The sequence below is a fragment of the Lynx canadensis genome, chromosome C1 (assembly GCF_007474595.2).
Source record: "Lynx canadensis isolate LIC74 chromosome C1, mLynCan4.pri.v2, whole genome shotgun sequence".
NCBI classification, from domain to species: Eukaryota; Metazoa; Chordata; class Mammalia; order Carnivora; family Felidae; genus Lynx; species Lynx canadensis.
Genome location: NC_044310.1, coordinates 117,592,173 through 117,612,340, shown reverse-complemented (window position 1 = coordinate 117,612,340; position 20,168 = coordinate 117,592,173). Strand labels below are relative to the sequence as shown.

General features: G+C 35.9%; 2 protein-coding genes across 2 annotated transcripts in view; one reads left to right on the top strand and one right to left on the bottom strand.

The window, feature by feature from the left end:
* Positions 1-20,168, top strand: part of EPB41L5 (erythrocyte membrane protein band 4.1 like 5) — a 142,109-nt gene that overhangs the window by 54,004 nt on the left and 67,937 nt on the right. Inside the window, 5 exon segments of the mRNA XM_030325470.1 lie at positions 5,267-5,436; positions 6,618-6,724; positions 8,519-8,546; positions 15,718-15,760; positions 16,206-16,321. Coding sequence (XP_030181330.1) covers positions 5,267-5,436; positions 6,618-6,724; positions 8,519-8,546; positions 15,718-15,760; positions 16,206-16,321 — 464 coding nt within the window.
* On the bottom strand, positions 9,977-10,630 carry VMA21 (vacuolar ATPase assembly factor VMA21). Its single transcript, XM_030325469.1, is given in 3 exon segments — positions 9,977-10,136; positions 10,139-10,324; positions 10,576-10,630. Coding segments are annotated over 3 exon segments (303 nt in total). The 3' UTR covers positions 9,977-10,074.

The window sequence follows — 20,168 nt, the reverse complement described above, 5'->3', positions numbered from 1 at the left end:
CCGCCCAGGCACTCCTAGTATTCTTTTATAAGGGTTTCCAAACTCATATTCTTTAATAAAATCTTCTCAGTTAAGGCTTACTTTTTTTTTTTTTTTCCGGTTAACTCTAGTTTCTGCTTGATAAACACAACATGAATGTGTCTCAGATGCATTATGCTAGGTGAAAAAAGCCAGACTCAGAAAATTATGACTTGTATGATTTCATTTATATGATGATCTGGGGAGGGCAATCCTATAATAATGGAATAGATCACTGTTTGGGATTAGGGAGAATGAGGAGGCTTGACTACAAAGAAATAGCAAAGGGAATTTAGGGGAATGAGATAACTTTTCTATAACCAGATTTTGGTGGTAGTTCCTAGACTCCATGCTATTTGTCATAACTCACAGAATCATGAATGAACTAAAAAAAAATAATAACTTTATTCCTTGCAAAGAAATAAATTGAAAAACATATATACATATAGATGGATGTAGATAAAAGCAAGTTCAGCAATTGTATGCATAATGATGTGTGAGAAGGACTACTTAGCAAAACCTAAAAGAAGATTTGGAAAATTAGACAAAACAGTGATATTACTAAGTTTTATTACTAAGACAATGCAAAGGATTGCCCTTTCACCCAGCTTAGAAGGAAATTATAGAGACAACAGAGCATTTTAAAAAGAAATCTATTGAGGGGGCACCTGGGTGGTTCAGTCAGTTAAGCATCTGACTTTGGCTGAGATCATGATCTCATAGCTCATGAGTTTGAGCCCCAGGTTGGGCTCTGTGCTGACAGCTCAGAACCTCGAGCCTGCTTTGGATTCTCCCCCTCTCTCTGCCTCTCCCCTGCTCATGCTTTGTCTTTCTCTCTCTCTCAAAAATAAACATTAAAAAAAAAAATTAAAAAAAAAAAAAGAAATCTATTGGGGTGCCTGGGTGCATTGGTTAAGTGTCTGACTTTAGCTCAGGTCATGACCTCATGGTTTGTGAGTTCAAGCCCTGCGTCGAGCTCTGTGCCGACAGCTCAGAACCTGGAGCCTGCTTCGGATTCTGTATCTCCCTCTCTCTCTGCCCCTCCCCCACTTGCACTCCGTTGTCTCTGTCTCTCTCTTGAAAATAAACATTAAAAAAAATTAAATCTGATGGCACAGAGGATGATCATTGTATCATCAACAAATTAGTTAACAATGAGTCAGAAGCTGCAGATTTCATATGTAAAAACTTATTTTACGATTTTCCTTTTTATGTAAGCACATATGAGATTGCATGATATTTGTATAGAAATCCAAAGGCATTTTTCAGGAAGAATAAAGTACAATTCTTGTGATAAGGAAATATGGTCATAATTTAATTGGTGACACTTGTTCTTATTTGGGTCATAAAATGCACATTTTACAATTGATGGCATTTAAATTAGATCTTATATAGTATTACCTTCTTGGATATCTTTTGAAGGTATTTTACACACACACATGTGCAAATATGTGTATCTGTTATTTTTTATACAGAAGTTACCATGCCTTTAGACTGTGTACTACCCTTTTAAACTTTACATTATAACTTTTGGAATATTTTCCATATCTGTATGTAGAATGCTTCTTTGTTCTTAAATTAAAAAGCAAACTAAACTGCATAGTATTCTGTGTGGATGTACCCTAAATTATTTAATATATTCTCAACATTTATTCACTATATATGCATGAATTTGTACATCGGCAAATATCTGTAGGATAGTTTCCTGGAGGTGGATTTGCTGGTTCAAATGGTTATGTGCACTTGTCCTAGATAACAGAGATCCTATGAAGGATCAAACCTGTTTCTTTCAGAGGGAGTTGTCACATTCTAATCTGAAAGGTAAAAAATGGAATTTCACTGTAGGTTTAATTTGTATTGTGTTTTTATGGGTGATATTGAACATCTTTTCATATATTTGTTATTTATATTTCCTTTTCTCCAAACTCTCTATTCATACCCTTGCCCATTTTGTCATTGGGCCTTTTTTCTTACTGGTTGTTTTGCCCTTTTTCATAGAAATTGTAAATACTGTATCTAATAGTTGTTCATCTTTTAATGTTATTTATTGTGATTTTTGCCACATGCTTTAAAAAAATTTAAATAGGCAAATTTATCAGTCTTTCATGGATTATGGAAGGGTTTTTCCTCCTTTGAGGTTATATGTTTCTCCATGGTTTTTTCTATGTGTATTTTTTGTTCGTCAATTTCGCTGAAGTATAATATACATTCAGATAAGTGCAAAAACAAGTGGGCAGCTTGTTGGATTTTCACCAACACCTGTATGACCAGCACCTAGTTGGGGACATAGACTACTACTAGAATTATACACTCTTGTGCCTCCCACCAGGTATAGTCCTCCAAAGGTATTTTTCTTGTTCTTCTGACTTTACCACCATACACTGGTTTTTGTTATATCTTAAACTCCAATCTGAACGAAAACCTGACTGTTCTCTTTGTGTCTGACTTCTCTTTATTATATTTGTGAGCCTGGCCCTCTGGCAGCTGGTTGCTATAGTAGGCTCGTTCTTACTGTTACATAGTATTCCTTTTTTTTTAAACGTTTATTTATTATTGCGAGACAGAGATAGATAGAGCATGAGCATGGGAGGGGCAGAGAGAGGAGGAGACGCAGAATCTGAAGGCAGGTTCCAGGCTCTGAGCTGGTCAAACAGAGGCCCAGTGGGGCTCGAACCCACAAACTGTGAGGACCATGAGCTGAGCCAAAGTCGGACGCCCAACCGACTGAGCCACCCAGGCACCCCAGTAATATTCCTTTTTACGTATAGACTGCACTTATTTATCCATCCTGTTGTTGATGGACTGTTGAGTTGTTTTTAGTTTTCACTATTAAAAGTGCTGGTCTGAAGACTAGGGGTATGCATGTGTTTGGTTTTAGTGGATACTGCCAAACTGTTTTCAAAAGTGTTGATACACATTTGCATTCCCACCTACAATGTAAGAGAGTTCCATTTGTTCTTTTTTGGCTAATGTTTGGTATTTTTCCTTGTAGCCATTCTGTTTATAGAATGGTTTTGTGGTTTTCACTTGCATTCCCCCTGATCACTATTTGTTTAGTGCTTATTTATATATTTAATATTTAAGTATTCTTTTTTATGAAGTGGCTGTTCAAGTCTTTGCTTATTTTTCTCTTGGGTCATGTGCTCTTTTTCCTCATTGAAGTTCTTATGTATTGTGGACATCAGTTCTTTGCAGATCTGTGTGTTGTAAGTATCTTCTTGGCTTGCCTTGACTCCTTTAATAGTATGTTTTGGGTAGAGTGTTTCAATTTTAATGTAATAGAGTTTATAACTATTTTCCTTTGTGGTCAGTACTTTCTGTGTCTTCAAATTTAGGAATCTTTGCCTATATCAAGGTCATGAAATAACTACATATAGATTGTCATTTTAAAATATAGTTTAATTTGTAAAATATTCGAAGTGTACTGCAGAGTTGTATCAGAAAACCTGATACCCATTTTACTCATCTAGAGTAACATTTTTGGCATAACCATAACCATGTATTCAGAGATATCTGGGTGGCTCATTCGGTTAAGCGTCTGACTCTTCATTTCAGCTCAGGTCATGATTTCATGGTTTGTTAGTTTGAGCCCGCATCAGGGTTCTTTCTCTCCCTCTCTCTCTCTGCCCCTCCCCTGCGCGTGTGCGCTCTCTCTCTCTCTCTCTCTCTCTCTCTTTCTCTCTGCCCCTCCCCCACTCGTGCTCTTTCTAAAAATAAATAAACTTAAAAAAAAAATAACTGTGTTCAGTACAGTGAGGTATAACCTCTAGCTAGCCATCATTCTTGAGGGTGTCATTCCTCTTTTTCCCAATATAATACATCATAATACATGGTGGAATTGTTTTTGAAATTTACAGAAATCATATATATATATATAATATATTTTTGGCAGTTTCCTTAGTTACCTAAATAGGTGTAGCCATGTAGATATCAGTTCATTCATTTTAACCTATAGTATGGTATGTTATAATGTGAATAAACAATGTGCATTACTCATTCATCTTTTATTCATTTATCTTTTTTTTAATTTATTAAAAAAATTTTTTTAATGTTTATTATTTGAGAGAGAAAAAGACAGAGTGTGAGCAGGAGAGGGGCAGAGAGAGAATGAGACACAGAATCTGAAGCAGGCTCCAGGCTCTGAGCTGTCAGCGCAGAGCCCAACGTGGGGGCTCAAACTCACAGACCTTGAGATCATGACCTGAGCCAAAGTTGGACACTTAACCAACTGAGCCACCCAGGCACCCCTCATTTATCTTTTTGTATCATTTTTAATGTTATTTACTGATATTTGTGTTTGGACATTTAGTGTTTTATTGTAATACTTACTATTATAAATGAGATTGTGAAGAAAATCTTTGGATATACATTTTGGTGTTAAGAAAATATTTCTCCCTAAACAGATGGTAAAGCTTAATTGTTACAACCAGGTCCTGGAGCACAAATAGTTAGGTTCTGATTTCTTCTTTGTGACCTTGGGCTTTATTTCTTGAGCTTCAATTCCCTATCTGTGAAATGAAGCTAATGATAATATCTGTTCATTGAATTAATCCATGTGAAATCCTTAAAAAGTGCCTATGAATGTTAATTATTATTTGGATTCCCAGGAATATGGTTACTGTGACAAAGAATGTGCACCGTTTTTTTCTTTTTTTTTTTTTTTTAACATTTTTATTTATTTTTGAGAGACAGAAACAGAAGCAAGAGTGGGGGAGGGGTAGAGAGAGAGGGAGACACAGAATCTGAAGCAGGCTCCAGGCTCTGAGTTGTCAGCACAGAGCCCGACACAAGGCTTGAACCCACCAACTGTCAGATCATGACCTGAGCCGAAGTCGAATGCCTGACTGACTGAGCCACCCAAGTGCCCCAAGAATGTGCACCTTTTTAGTCTGTTGATATATATTGCCACATCTTGTATGATCCTTTACATGATAATTATATATTTATCCCAAAGTATGGCAAATAAAGCCTCATTTTTATGTTTCTCTAAGAAATGAGATCATGTAAGTAGAGATGACCCTCTTAGGAATAATTTTATATTGGCTGTGAAAGTGGACAGCTTGATTTCAACTCTGCCTTTTTATGTAGGTAGCTATAGAGAATGTCTTAGTTTCCGGGAGCAAACTAGATGCTTTATTATTCTGTTCTTGGTATTGCTGTGATTGTATTTATAGCTGAGTAACAAGGGACAGAAAGGACTGTTTAACCTAGTAATTACCTCTCTTTACATCCTTTTTTTTTTTTCCAGGGCAAAGAGCAGGAGCATACATTTGTCTTTAGATTGGATCATCCAAAAGCGTGCAAACATTTATGGAAATGTGCTGTGGAACATCATGCCTTCTTTCGCCTCCGAGGCCCAGTCCAAAAGAGTTCTCATCGATCGGGATTTATTCGACTAGGATCACGATTTAGATATAGGTGAATGTCAATATCTGCTTTCATAATTTTCATATGAAAGAATATCTGTTCTTTCATAAAGCAAAAAGTTTAGGCTGACCTCTCATTTTACAGATGTAGAAACCAAGGCATAGAAACAAAGTGGTTTCCAATGTTTTCCACTGGCCAGATTAAAAGACAAAGTAGTATTGTTATGGGTTGTAATTTCATTTTTCTTAAAGTTTATTTTTATTTATTTTGAGAGCTACAGAGAACAAACAGGGGAGGGACAGAGAGGGGGAGAGACAGAATCCCAAGCAGGCTCCATGCTGACAGCGTGGTTGTAGTTTCTTGAATAGCCAATAAAACATTGTAATGATATAATGGATTCTGTATCCCTCTTGACATTTACTTTATATATTAATCGTCCATTTAAATTCATATAATAAGAGTTTTTAAAGAGTCTCCATCCATTAGCTGAATACCATATAGAAAAAGGTATTGTGCGCTGAGTGGGAAATGCATCTGAGTAACATTTCTGGTCCTTTATAAAAATGAAGTTATTTTTATAGACTCCTTGTGTGTTGGTCATAAATTAGAAATGTTTTGGTTTACCTGAGAGTAGATCATTAGGAGTTCTCAGCATGTCATGAGAGTCTCTGTGATTTAAAGTAGGAATGGATACTATTCCATATTGTTGATAGTTGATTGTGTGGGTGGGATTCATGTAAGTAGAGCTCTATTCTACCTGTATTAAAAGTGAGGAGGCATTTTCTTAACAGAATTTAAATGCAAATCAAAGAGAATGGGAAAATAGTTGTAAATATTTCTGGAAAATTATCTGAAAAATGTATCACAATTAGAATAAATAACAGAAAATCTTGAGTTAATTGCATATTTTGCATGAGGTAAATGAATAAGGATGGGAAAAGAGTTGCATAAGAGTACAGATATTCCAAACTTACTCAGTATATTCTTAGTTATATGCATGTTTAAGAAAAAAAACAATATAATTTGTACGTTGCGTATTTCGCACAAGCCTAAAGAGTAGAAGAATGATGTGGTAAAGACAGACATCAAGCCTGTTAGTCGTAGTTCCTTCAGGATGAAGCTCAGGCGGGTTCTTTTAAGGACAGTCTTAATATAGACTTTTTCTCATGTGTATCTGATTACTGTAGGCCTCAAATTCTCTTATTCTTGTTAATATGCCTCATTTATTTTAGTGGGAAAACTGAGTATCAGACCACAAAAACCAATAAAGCAAGAAGATCAACATCCTTTGAAAGAAGACCCAGCAAACGATATTCTCGACGAACTCTACAAATGAAAGGTGAGATGCAGTCCTGTTTCAAAGGACAGTTCTTCCTTGACAGTCCGTTGTGTGCTGGTATTGTTTACTTGAAAGGAAGTTATCTGAACCTTAAGCTTATTCCAGTCAACTAAAGTGCCCTTGTTAATTAACTTTGGTTATGACAGAATCAATATAAGAAAATGGAAAAATTGCTTATGTTGTTGCTGAGATTAAACTTTGTGTTAATCCCAGTTCAGACACTATTTTGAATTTGTGTTCAGTTTTTGTTTGTGCTATTTTAGTTCTGTAGATTAACACCTTCCCTTCCCTTTTTGACTTCCTGATTTTTGCATTCATAATAATCTCTCAGGGCGCCTGGTGGCTCAGTCAGTTAAGCATCTTTTTTTTTGTTTGCTGTTTATTTATTTTGAGAGAGAGCACACATACAAGGGAAGGACAGAGGGAGGGGGTGAGAATCCCAGGCCAGCTCTGTGCTGTCAGCTCACAGCCTGATGCTGGGCTCGACGCTGGGCTCGATCTCACAAACCCTGAGATCATGACCTGAGCATAAATCAAGAGTCAGATGCTTAACTGACTGAGATAACCAGGCACCCCAAGCATCTGACTCTTGGTCTCAGTTCAGGTCTTGATATGAGTCTTGTGTTCAAGCCTGAGTTGGGCTCAATGCTGGGTGTGGAGTTTACTTAAAAAAAAAAAACAACTCTCAAATGTCTTTAGGAACTTTAAAAAAAACCACTGGTTTACGATGAATACATTTTAAGTAAAAATTATGCCAAGGGGCATCTGGGTGGCTCAGTTGATTGAGCGTCCAACTCTTTGATTTCAGCTCAGGTCATGATCTCATGTTTGTGGGTTTGATCCCCAAGTCCAGCTCTGGACCGGCAGTGCAGAACCTGCTTGAGATTCTCTCTTCTTTTCTCTCAGCCCCTCCCCCACTTGTGCACATGCACGTGCATGTGCTCCCTCTCTCTCGCTCTCAAAATAAACTTAAAAAATGTTATTTCGTATAACATTATAATAAGATTCTGTTAAATAGTGTTTAAATTTATTGTACATTTAATTTATGTAATAAAAAGCTTGATTTTAAACTAAAACTTGTGTTTGGTTTTGAATCTAAGTTTATATCAAAATACAGATTGAATTTTAAGTATATCTGATGTTAGGGTCATCCCAGTTGTCCAGTAACATGATCTGATGTTTGACTTAAAAAACTGATTTATATTCATAAGTTTTGTGGCTATAAATCAAATAATATATAGCTATTAATGAGACCATTTTAGTTTGTGATGGTTTAAAACCCTGAGTCACCTCTCATGTTCTATTTTGTTGTCACATAACTCACTCTAGGAGGCTTGCAGGTGGTTCTGTTTTAAAAGAAGATGGTATTTATTTTATTGCTTTATTTTTAAAATGGAAATAATTGTCACTATTGATTTTAGTGATGTGAATCCTAGAACATTTTATCAAAAGAAGGTTTTTAAATCTATAGTTGGGAAACATGGCTTGAAAAAACAGTCCTGGGTGCCTGTGTGATTAAGCATCTGACTCTTGGTTTCAGCTCGGGTCATGATCTCACAGTTCATGGGTTCAGGCCCTGAGTTGGGCTCCTCACTGATGGTGGGGAGCCTGCTAGGGATTCTCTTTCTCACTCTCTTTCTGCCGCTCCTGCTTACTCCCTCTCTCTCTCTCAAAAAATAAACAAACCTAAAACAATCAGTCCAGATTTACTTTTATGAATAGTGAAGCAGCTTACCATATAAGAGGAAACTAATGGGATGTTTTCTTTTCTTTTTCTTTTTTTCCCCATGTCAGCAAGTACAGCAAAACCTGAAGAATTCAGGTGAGTAGTGTCTTACAACTTAGGAACATGTTTTAGAATTCATGTAGTTGCTGTCATTAATTAAACAAATACTTGTTGAAGACCTGTCAACGTATTAAGTTGTTCCTTAGCATTGGGAATATAGCAGGGAACAGATGTAATGCCAGATAAAATTGACAAAGCAGTTTAGAAATAAAGACTGGGTTGGGGGGTGGATATACTATTTATAATGAGAATGACCTACATTTGTTATTGGCCTGTGACTGAGGATATAAAGATGAATAAATTAGGATTCTTGCACACAGGGAGCTCAAAGAACAAAGTTTTATTTGCAGATAAGCAATTAATTTTATTCCTGGGATAACCCCCACTTTGTCATGGTGTATAATTCTTTATATTACATGTTGCTGGATTTGGCTCACTAACATTATGCCGTCAGTGCAGAGCCCAATGCAGGGCTTGAACCCACGAACCACGAGATCATGACCTGAGCCAAAATTAAGAGTCAGACTCTCAACTGACTGAGCCACCCAGGCACCCCTCCTCATTCATTTCTAATTTTAGTAATTTGAGGGTCCCCTCCCCATCCCCCCCACCTTGGTTAGTTTAGGTAAAAGTTTGTCCATTTTGTAGGCTGTTTCAAAGAACCAGCTTTTGGTTTCATTGATTCTTATTCATTTTTCAAGTTTATTGATTTTCTCTCTGCTATATTATTTCATTTCTTATGCTTGCTTTAGGTTTAGTTTGCTTTTCTTTTTCTAGTGTCTTAAGGTGGGAAATTAGGTTATTTGAGGTCTTTATTCTTTTTTAGCGTAACATTTATTGCTATAGATTTTCTTCCAAGCGCTGCTTTAATCACATTCTGTAAGTTTGGTATGTTGTATTTTCATTTATCCCAAATTATTTTCCTGTTTCTCTTGATTTCTTCTTTGACCCGTTGGTTACTTGGGAATGTGTTCCTTGATTTCCACATATTTGTGAATATCTTAACTATTCCTCTCTTATTTTTGTGTGTGTGTGTGTGTGCTTTTATTCCACATGGTTAGAGAACATACTTTGTATGATGTTGATCCTTATAAAGAAACTTGTTTTATGGTTTAGCCTATGGCTTATTCCAGAAAATGGTCTATATGCACTTGAGAAGAATGGATATTCTGCCGTTATTGAATGTTATGTTCTGTAAATGTCTGTTAGGTCTACTTGGTGTAATACTGCTCAGGACTTCTATTTCATTGTTAACCTTTTTGCTAATTCTATCCATTATTAAGAGTAAGGTTGTGAAACCTCCAGTTACTGTTGCTTAGTTGTGTATTTCTCTCTTCCAATTCTTTCAGTTTGGGGCTTTTGTTAAGTGCATATATATTTATAATTGTTTGACTCTCTTATGATAAAATGTCACTCTTTTTCTCTAGTAATTTTTTTGTTTTATTTTTTAAAATTATTATTATTGATTTTAACATGGCCTCAAGTTTATTGAAATCATCAATATCCCAGGCGCATTTACCATTTTAAAAAATCAATTTAATGCTATCAAAAGGTGATGTTCGATTTAATCCTGTTTGTCTTCACGCCACTGTCGTGAGCCTTCATTCCAGGCCACATAAACAAAAGGACCAACACCACATGGATGATGACCACCGCAACAATAGCAGCATAAAAATAGCTGTCCTTATTGGACATCCCAAAGGCGCCTTCAAAAGCATAAGATTTAGTCGTGAAATACAACCCACGAGGTACAGTGATCATTAAAGCTGTGAAGAACAGGAGCGTCTTCAGGGTAGATGCTAATAAACTTTCATTTTTTTCTTTTTTTTTTTTTTCTTTTTTTAACATTTATTTATTTTTGAGAAACAGATAGAGCACAAGCAGGGGAGGAACCGAGAGAGAGAGAGAGAGAGAGGGAGACACAGAATCTGAAGCAGGCTCCAGGCTCTGAGCTGTCAGCACAGAGCCTGACGTGGGGCTCAAATTCACGGACCATGAGATCATGACCTGAGCTGAAGTCAGTCACTTAACCAACTGCGCCACCCAGGCACCCCTGAACTTTAATTTCTGAAGTTGGGCAGCTGTAGTGCATTTAGCGCTGCTTTGTCAAGGTGCTCCATGGTGCAGCCAAGTCTACAGCAGGTGATCGGAGGCAGCGGGGCTCAGCAACCGCACTGGGTCTGCTCGACTGAAGGCCCACAAAAGCATGCCACGCTGGATGTGCCCTTTAGTAATTTTTTTGTTTTGAAGTTTGATACAAGTATTGACAGTCCAGTTCTCTTCTGGTTGCTTTTCTCTCTCTTTTTTTCTTTTTGTTTTTTAAATGTCTGACTTTATTTTTTATTATTTTTTGAGGGAGAGAGAGAGTGCATGTGTGAATGAGTGGGAGAGGGTCAGAGGGTTAGGGAGAGAGACTCTTAAACAGGCTTCACAACCAGCGTGGAGCCTGTTGTGGGGCTCAGTACTATGATCATGAGATCATGACCTGAGCCAAAATCAAGAATTGGAAGCTCAACCAACTGAGCCACCTAGGGACCCCTCTTCTGGTTGCTTTTCCCTGGTATATTATTTTTATCAAATTTGGGAAGTTCTCAGCGATTATGTCTTCAGATTATCTTTTTGTTCCTTCCTTTCCTCTTCTTCTGGGACTCTCATTACATGCACGTTGCTACATTTGATGGTGTCCCACAGGTACTGGAGTCTCTGTTCATTTTTCTTCATTCTTTTTCTTTCTGTTACTCAGAAATAGATCATTTCAGTTGACCTGTCTTCAAGTCATTGATTCTTCAACCTGCTCAAACCTGGTGTTGTGTTCTTTCAGTGAATTTTTAAATTTCAGTTCTTGTACATTTCAACTCAAGAATTTCTGTTTGATTCTTATGTGTAAATTCTCTGTTTAATGGTATTATCTTTTTTTATACACTTTGAAATACTTTCATTTTTTTTTTAAGGTGTATTTATTTTTGAGAGAGAGACAGCATGCACATGTGAGTGGGGTAGGGCCAAAGAGAGAAGGACAGAGGATCTGTAGCAGGCTCTGTGCTGACAGCAGCCCAATATGGGCTCGAACTCATGAACCATGAGATCATAACCTGAGCCAAAGTCAGACACTTAACTGACTGAGCCACTCAGATGCCCCAAGAGATATTTTCTTTTTATGGAGACAGTGTTTCCAACTTACTTCTTTAGATTTGGTTTTTTCGTTCTTGAACATCTTTAAAATAGCTGATTTAAAGTCTGGATTGCCTGGAGAGAGCTCTGTCTTCTTGGCTGCACTCACGTGAAGTAAAGCTTCCACCACATTGAACTTGGGGGAATGGGGAAGGGGAGCAAATTGTGGCTCAAATGCCAGACTCAGCTCTGAGATTCAGTAGATTTCCTTGAATAAATGGTTTATTCACTGATGTATGCTTTTTAATGATTGTTTTTAATAATTTTCACCAGCTAAAATGTTTGTTTCACAGGCAGGAAGGGTCCTCAAACCACCATTCTAGAAGTACTTTTGATGACTCAATTTTAATAGTGTATATTACAGTGTATAGTTTCATATAATGCTTTTCAACTATTATTATGTGCCAGTCTCTTGGAGTGTCTCAGATTCAGGATGTACTTGTAAATCTAATTAACTCTTTTGAACTTGTCTACTCTTATATGGCAGATGTGTGACTAGAGCTTCTTCAGAAGTAGAAATTATTTGTTGTGGGGTGCTGAGTATGGCCAGCCTCTCCTTGAGATGTCCTATTCAGTTTTTCCCCTTCCCTCCACACTTAGAAAGCCATTAGAGTCAGGCTGATTAGTGATTCACCATAAAAATACTCTGCTTCTTGAATAAGGATTCTTCTGATGTTTCTTTAGCTGTCAGTAGGTTGTTAAATATAAATAAATGAATAGAGTAAGGAGGAAGTAAGTGATTTTCTCTATTGTGAATTTTTAATTAGGTAAAAAACAATTTTCTGCTTTTTGTGAGTTGTACTTTTATTTTCATTGTAGTTATTTATAAGCTAGGCTTTTAAGAAAGATGATGGAGCAATGTTAGAGGCATTCTATACTTTTTAAACTATTTTATTTGTTTTTTGTTTAATGAATCATGTCTTACTTAACCTGAAAAAGAGGCTAGTACAGCATATTAGAGCTTAAAATAAAGATGACAACCTAGTGAATTTAGCAGAAATGTAAAAGTATTCAAGCAATAATATATAGTTGAAATTAAGGTTCTTGTTTGCAAGAATTTATCCTTCTTTAAAAATTTTTTGAAATACACGTTTCTGACCCAAAACTTGAGTATAGCTTTATAATCTCTTTCCTAGAATTTAGATTAATTTAATGACAAAATTTTCTTTTCTTTCCTTGAATAATGCTTTTGGCTCTGGAAACTGCACCAGAAATGGGATACTTAAATAATGATATTTTATTTTTATTATTTTTTGTAATAAGCTTTTAGAAATTAAATGTAGAGGGGGACCCTGCTCTCCTGAAGGTTATTTACCAGTCTACATAACACTGCTTGAGAGGACCTGAGTTTGGACTGGCATGAATACCCTTTCATTCTTGCCCTTGTAGTTCTGTTTGCATGAACAGTTTTGCTCCAGTGAACCATGGAAAACAGGACTGTTTGAAAAAGCACAGCTATTTGACCTAAAAAGCTTCTTGACCTTGTACTGTGCCTATTTGAGTAACAGGTTTTTAAATTGGCTGATGTCAGTCGTTTTCCTTGTACTATTTTATCTCCTAACTATTCCCCATGAGCCTTGACTAATATAGAGTATCCTAAGAAGAGGTGACATTTTAAAGGATAGTCCACATTGCAGTGATTGGTACTTTTTGTACAGGTTTAGCAGACAGAATCTTGAAGGTGGAAAAGAAAAGAAAAGAAAAAAATGATGGAGGAAATGATGAATACAGAGTATAGGAGCAAAAGGGGTCAGGTATTGTAGGTGTTCCTTTGAAAGGGGAAACTGGGATAAGGTCAGTAATGAGAAGTGTTTCACTTTTATATTAGTGGAAGTGAAAGAATGTAATTATGAGAAAATAGTGCTTTCTACATTTCAAATTTTTAGAAACCAGGAACTATGATCCAGTTAAGATCACTTATTATAAGTACTTTTTTTAATGTTATTATTCATCTTTATTCATCACCTGCTGGAGTTATTCTCACTTAAAGAAAAAGCTTCAAAGAGTAACCAAGGGGATCATCCAGCCAAGCAGGTTGGATGAGATTTCATAATATTTGGGATTATGGTTACTTAAACCAGCATAATGTGTTCTGGGAACAGTAGCATTAGTCAAAAGAAATCGTACCTGACAAGTATATACTTTACGATTGTATTGACAGAAGTTACACACTAACTAGTGTTTTTTTTAAAGCTTTTTTTCGTCAGTTTTATTTGTGTTTTGCTAATATTAATGCATTTAATCCTCCTGTAACAGTTTCACGCAGATGAAGAACCTTAAGTTTAGAGAGCAGAACTAGCTACTGGTAGTGGCACGGCTTGAATTTGAACCCAGTCAATGCTAGTGCAAGTTCTGGTGACTCAACTTGTAATGGAGATGTAGGTAATAAAATGATAAGCTATAAAATGGGTTCACTTTTCATTATCTAGTCTTTTAGCAAGGGCTCTTCATTCTTGAGATCTTTTCTTAATTTGTTGCCTTTCATCAGATAGTGTTTGTTTTCTTCTCACCCCTTTAAGAAAGGCTCTTAGATATTGTATTAAGAGTTTGGTTTGAGAAGCTTTGTGTGTTTCCTTTTACTAGAATGACATTGTGGCTCGGTATGATACTGAGTATTGCTATGGAGAAGTCTATGCCAGCCAGATACTGGCAGTGATTTCCTTTTAATTTTCTTGGGGTACCTTAAGTATTCTTTCCTTATCCTTGAAAATCAGTATTTTAATAATAATGGGTTGAATGCATTTAACTCTCTATCTCATTTTCCTGGGACATAGTGCTCTTGTTAAATCTGTAGATTATTTTCTCACTTTCAAGGAATTTTATGCATATATTTGTATGTAAACATATACATATACACATACTCACATGTATGTATGTAAATATATATACACACACATATATACATATATATGTATATACACATATACATATATATGTATATAATACATATATACATATATGTGTGTGTATATATGTATACACATACATACATACATACATACATTATTTTGAATATATTTTCAGTTGCCTTAGTTGAATTCTTTACCTCATACATGCAAGTATGCTTATGTTAGATGTTGGAAAGTGTGAAGTTAGTAAACTCTTTTTTTCCCTCGTTTTGTTGTGATAATATGTCATTTTTGAGTTATTTTATTGAATTTTTTTTAAGTTGCTCTGAGGTTTGTTTTTATTTTGTTATAGATTGGAGTTTTTATTTTTTATTATTATTTTTTTAATGTTTATTTATTTTTGAGACAGACAAGCAGGGGAGGGGCAGAGAGAGATGGAGACACAGAATCTAAAGCAGGCTCCAGGCTCTGAGCTGTCAGCACAGAGCCTGATGCAGGGCTTGATCTCACGAACTGTGAGATCATGACCTGAGCCAAAGTTGCTCACTTAACCAGCTGAGCCACCCAGGCACCCCACGATTGGGGTTTTTAAGTGCTTTTGGGGGGGAAGGGATGGAGCAGGGAAAATGAGTACAGCCTAAGCTAAAAATTTAAAGACACATTTATAAGTTATTTGGAGCAGAAAGTATACAGAAAGGTTTCTAATTTTAAGTTTGTACTAAGGTCTTTTGGGTTATAAAATGCTGAGCTGTTGATGACACTGGAAGATCTTGTGAGAGGGTGTGAATATACAAAAGAAGTGGCACAGATAAGTTCATGTGGATATTTGTGCTTAATGCCTTGAATTTAAGGAATCATTTGTGCTGCTCTTCATTTTGCTATCTTTGACAGATCCTGTCCAATGAATAAGATTAGTAGTGAACTACATATTTAAAGCACAGTTAAAATACAGGTATATACAAATCTCAAATGAGCAGATCATAGAAAAACAAGTGTTTGTCTACGAAAGCAAATGTTTTCTGAGCATCTTACATTCTTAGTTTTGGAACCAACAGTAATTTTTATTTGCAACAAAACAATCAATGTCTTTAAAAATAAAGCTGCTTTCATTAGTATAGTGTTATCTTACAGTGTGAAGCCCTAGAATTTTATATATGGTTTTTAATAGATGTTTTTCCCCATTACAGTGTTCACAACAATGTTTCCGCTCAGAGTAATGGCTCCCAACAGGTAAGATCATCTTAAGCTTCTAAAGCACTAGAACACTGTAGTTAATTATGACATATAGTGGTATTATTAATTGAATTTTCATAGTGGTATAACTTCAGGAAAGTTTTGTGTGTTTTTCTTATCTGTAAAGTGGCTCAAAAATGAAACCCTCTGTTATTTTATTATCTATGATGTTATAAATGGGACAGGGATCCTATAGAACATTTTCTGTTCCTGTAAATCCTATAAAATGAATAAGACACTGATAGATTATTATTTATCTCTTTTAGAGATAGATCTTTTAGATAGATTATTGTTATCTCTAAGGTAGTCTATAACATTCAAGCATTTGTTTACACTTTATTTGTTCAATATGTAGATAGTATTCCATTTTAATGTTCTGTTTATAGGTGACGAAGTCTTTTATGTAAGTAAAATAGATGATTTTTATAATTTCTGTCCAAAGGCTTGGGCTGTGAAATCTACTCTACCTGTGGTTCCTTCTGTTCCCTCTGGTCCTGTGCTGGCAGAGATAGAGAATCTTCCAAGGAATCCTGGAACAGACCAGCATGACAGGAAATGGTTTGTTAACTCCTTAAACCAGAATAAAATGTTACTTGCTTAATGTATTCTAAATTCCCAACCCATAATCTTAGAACACGTTAAATGATTGAAAGCAAATTATTCATATTTGTAAGCTGAACAGAAACATATTATTGAACAGTCAGAATGGAATTGGGAAAACAAGGGATATAAGTGAAGAATGGAATGCAGTTATTTAATTGAAAAACATTGGTCAGCTCTCCTTATTTTGGTTAGTATGATTGGGAGACTGATGGCTGGTTCTCTGTTTGAAACGACTTCAGTGCTAGTCCAGTAGAACCTTTTCTGGATCCATAAAGAAAATGTGTTTGCTATATGTTATTCCACACAACATAACGCTACTGTTTTGGATGAGTTTTTTCATTAGAGACTGAAGATAAAGCCAAAAGGGAAACATGATTCTAATCTAATAAAACATGAAATACTCCATTTTGGGGATTGGAGAGAGAATCTGATGACAGAGAAGATCTTTCATTTGCTTAGATTTCCAGGGTCTTTTTTTAGATTCATACACAAATATGAATACTTTGTGGCTTATTGGACTGTAATCAGTAGGGTTCGTTGTTTCCCAAATAAATATATGTGGCTTGGAGGGTTCGTAGGGAATTATTTGATTAAGTGGTCATGTTGGTTGCATCATTTGTTCAAGTTGTATGTCTGTGAAATGAACCTTGATAATTTATAGGATTTTTCTCTTTTTTTCTCTTGCTCTTAGTTTATTTATACCTGAAATCTAATGAGTTTCTGTGGTGATCTCAAGGTTTTGGTCAGCTTTCTGTGCAACCAGTTCTTCCTTCATGGTGGTGGGTCAACAGTGGTTGGTGATTATTTTCAGTCTTTGCTATGTAATTGTTTTTCACTGTTATTTTGGCTTAACTAACTTGCAAGGTGCTTTGCTCTTCATGGTTGGGCATATTTTTACCTCAGTTCCAAATAATTTGATTACTTTCTGAGATTGAGGGAATTCCCCCCCCTTTTTCCCCCCTTTTCCTTTACCTGAGAGTGTGGTAGGAGAACTTTGTGTATGTGTGTGCATGTGGACACACACTTCAAGTATAAACAGTGAGGCTTCTAAATATCAGATTTTAGTCTTTATTTTTTTAAGCCATTAGAAACAGTTCTTAAGTTTCTTGCTGAACACACAGCTCCAGTAAGCAGCTATGTTTTATTGCCTTGATATTAACACCAAGTCTGTTGGCAAGGAAACCAGTACTGAGACTTCAAACTATAAAGAACTGCCTTAATACATGCTTACCTTTTATACTAATATGGAATGAGAGTCTGGTTTTTTTGTTTTCTGGTGTTTTTTTTTTTTCATACTATATTATGACACTAAATCTTTATTGAGTTTTCTGATTTTCATGGGCACATATTTAAATCTGTTTAATTTGATTCATTAGGCCCTAAGTTCCTTTGATACAACCTTTAGAAATAGACAATACTGAATCTGAGAGTATTGAATTTCAAGGGAAATGAAAAATTTGGAGCTATGTGTCCTTCCTTCATTTACTTGTGCTGAGACCTCCTTTGCTGAAATGGAGTAAAATGATGATCCTGAAAACCTAATGAGTCTCAGTGTATGTCAGCAGTGGCGTGGAACTGAATACACAACTGATCTGTTTTGGAGCTAATGGATTCCCCAGCCTGAATTTAAAGTGCATTTTCTATTTCACTTTTTGTTTCTGCATGCTTTGCTTGTTATTAATGCTTTTAAGTGAATATAAAACAGTCCTCCTTTAGAAAGTGATAAGTTAATAAAATTTGGAAATCCCTAGATTTGAACAATTGGGCAGAATAATAGACTATAATCAGGTAGATAAATTTTAACCATTTTAATCTAAACCTACTTCACATTCAGTTGTTTAGCTTTCTCTTGCTAGTATGTTCTAAATGGCACCATTATTTCAGTAAATGATTTGATAATCAGTAATGTAGATATTTAGAGTCTTGATTATTTAGAGTATCACCTTTTGAGAAACAGTTTATGTATTTTAAATCCATTAAACCATTTATAAACAACAAAAACAAAATCGAATAATATTTGCGAAATCTTGCATATATTGGGGAGAACATAAACCTAATTTAATGTCCTAAGTTTTCAGAGTCAGTGTGTTGAGGGTCATGAATTTTATGGGATAGATTTGATGAACAAATTGTATATCAGTTGAAGAAAAGATGATTTTATTGTAAAAAAAAGTTCAAATTTATTCTAAAATCCTTTTAGCTAATTTCTTTTCAATTTCCCTAAGGAAAGGTGAAGATTCATGTTTCAGTTGAGTTAGAAAAGTGTCATATTTAAAAGTCTAGTTTTAGACCTCTTTTATAATTGGGATGATTTTTTTTTTTTCCTTTGTAATTGTCTTAAATATGTGCTGCCTTTATTGCTGTGTTGAAAAACCTTGATCTTCTGAACCGTGACAAATGTTTTCTTTCTACTGGAGGACTCTGGTTATTTCTAACCAGGAACTGCTTGTATGCATGCTTCATTCTCATAGTTCTGCAGGTCTATTCTATAGCACTGTGTGATAAAAGGTTTCTTAATATACTTACTAAACTGTTCCTTGGAGGGGCTTTATAGTCTCATCACATTATCTGTACCTGTTGAATTTTATTCTGAGGTCCTGTGGACTTTGATTTTAGAAGGAATAGTAATTCTCCATTGTTAATTGGAAACATTGATGTAAAATTACATGGCCTCTGAAGGTAGTTGTGGAATTTTGTTTCCTGAGTTTCAGTTTTGTGAAATCCCTTAATTTGGGGAATAATTCTCACAGTTGCCCTTTTCTATGTGTGCCTTTATCCGTAATTTAGAACTGGCCTTGTATTTATTATTTTTTAAAATGTTTATTTATTTATTTGGCGGGGGGGGGGAGGAGAGTGTGTGAGCATGAGCCAGGGAAGGGGCAGAGAGAAAGGGAGACAGAGTCCCAAGCAGGCTCCTCGTTGTCAGTGCGGAGCAAAACACGGGACTCCCATCTCATGAACTGTGAGATCATGACCTGAGCCGAAATCAAGGGTTGGACGCTTAACTGACCCACCCAGGCACCCCAAATTGTCCTTTTAAATATCTGAGTGAAGTCAGTTATAAATATTTTTTTCCTTTTCATTAGAACTTCAAAAACATTTCTACCTTTGATTTTGATACCAGCATCAGGGACAGATAGAGTGTTTTGCTCTCGGTGAAATTTCCTCTATTTAATTCACTTAACTGTCTCTGATTACTTATTCATATTTCCATATTGAGCTTTTCTACTACATATAACTGTTGATTCTGTCCTCCCCCTCCCTTTATTCTTGAATGTCATTGCATGGAGTAGATGTCAATAACTACTCATAACAGTGATGCATGCTGGTCACACTGCCTTTCTCCTTTGTTACCTCTTACACATTCATTTTCTCCTATTCCTGTAGACTAACTATGCTCCCCTCCCACTCCCCAACCATCCAGGCTCTCTGCTGCCAGTGACTGCTGTCAACGTGGTGGAAACCAGTGGAACACAAGGGCCTTGTCCCCACCCCAGCCTGCACATAGAAACTACACTGACTTTGTCCATGAGCACAATGTGAAGAATGCAGGAGTCCATCATGATGTTCATTTTCCTGGCCAGGCAGCCATGACTGAGATATGAGTGTTAAGCCTGTTAGATACTGGAACTCTTTGTCATGCAAATTGATGGTATACATTTTTTATACATAGAGGATTGGTCACGTTAGGAGAATTTGGGAGAAATTATATTGAGTCACTAGTCGTAGTGTTGGTTGTAATTGAATAATTCTGTGAAAGGGAAATGATGTTAAGCTGTATGCCATCAGTGATAATGACAAA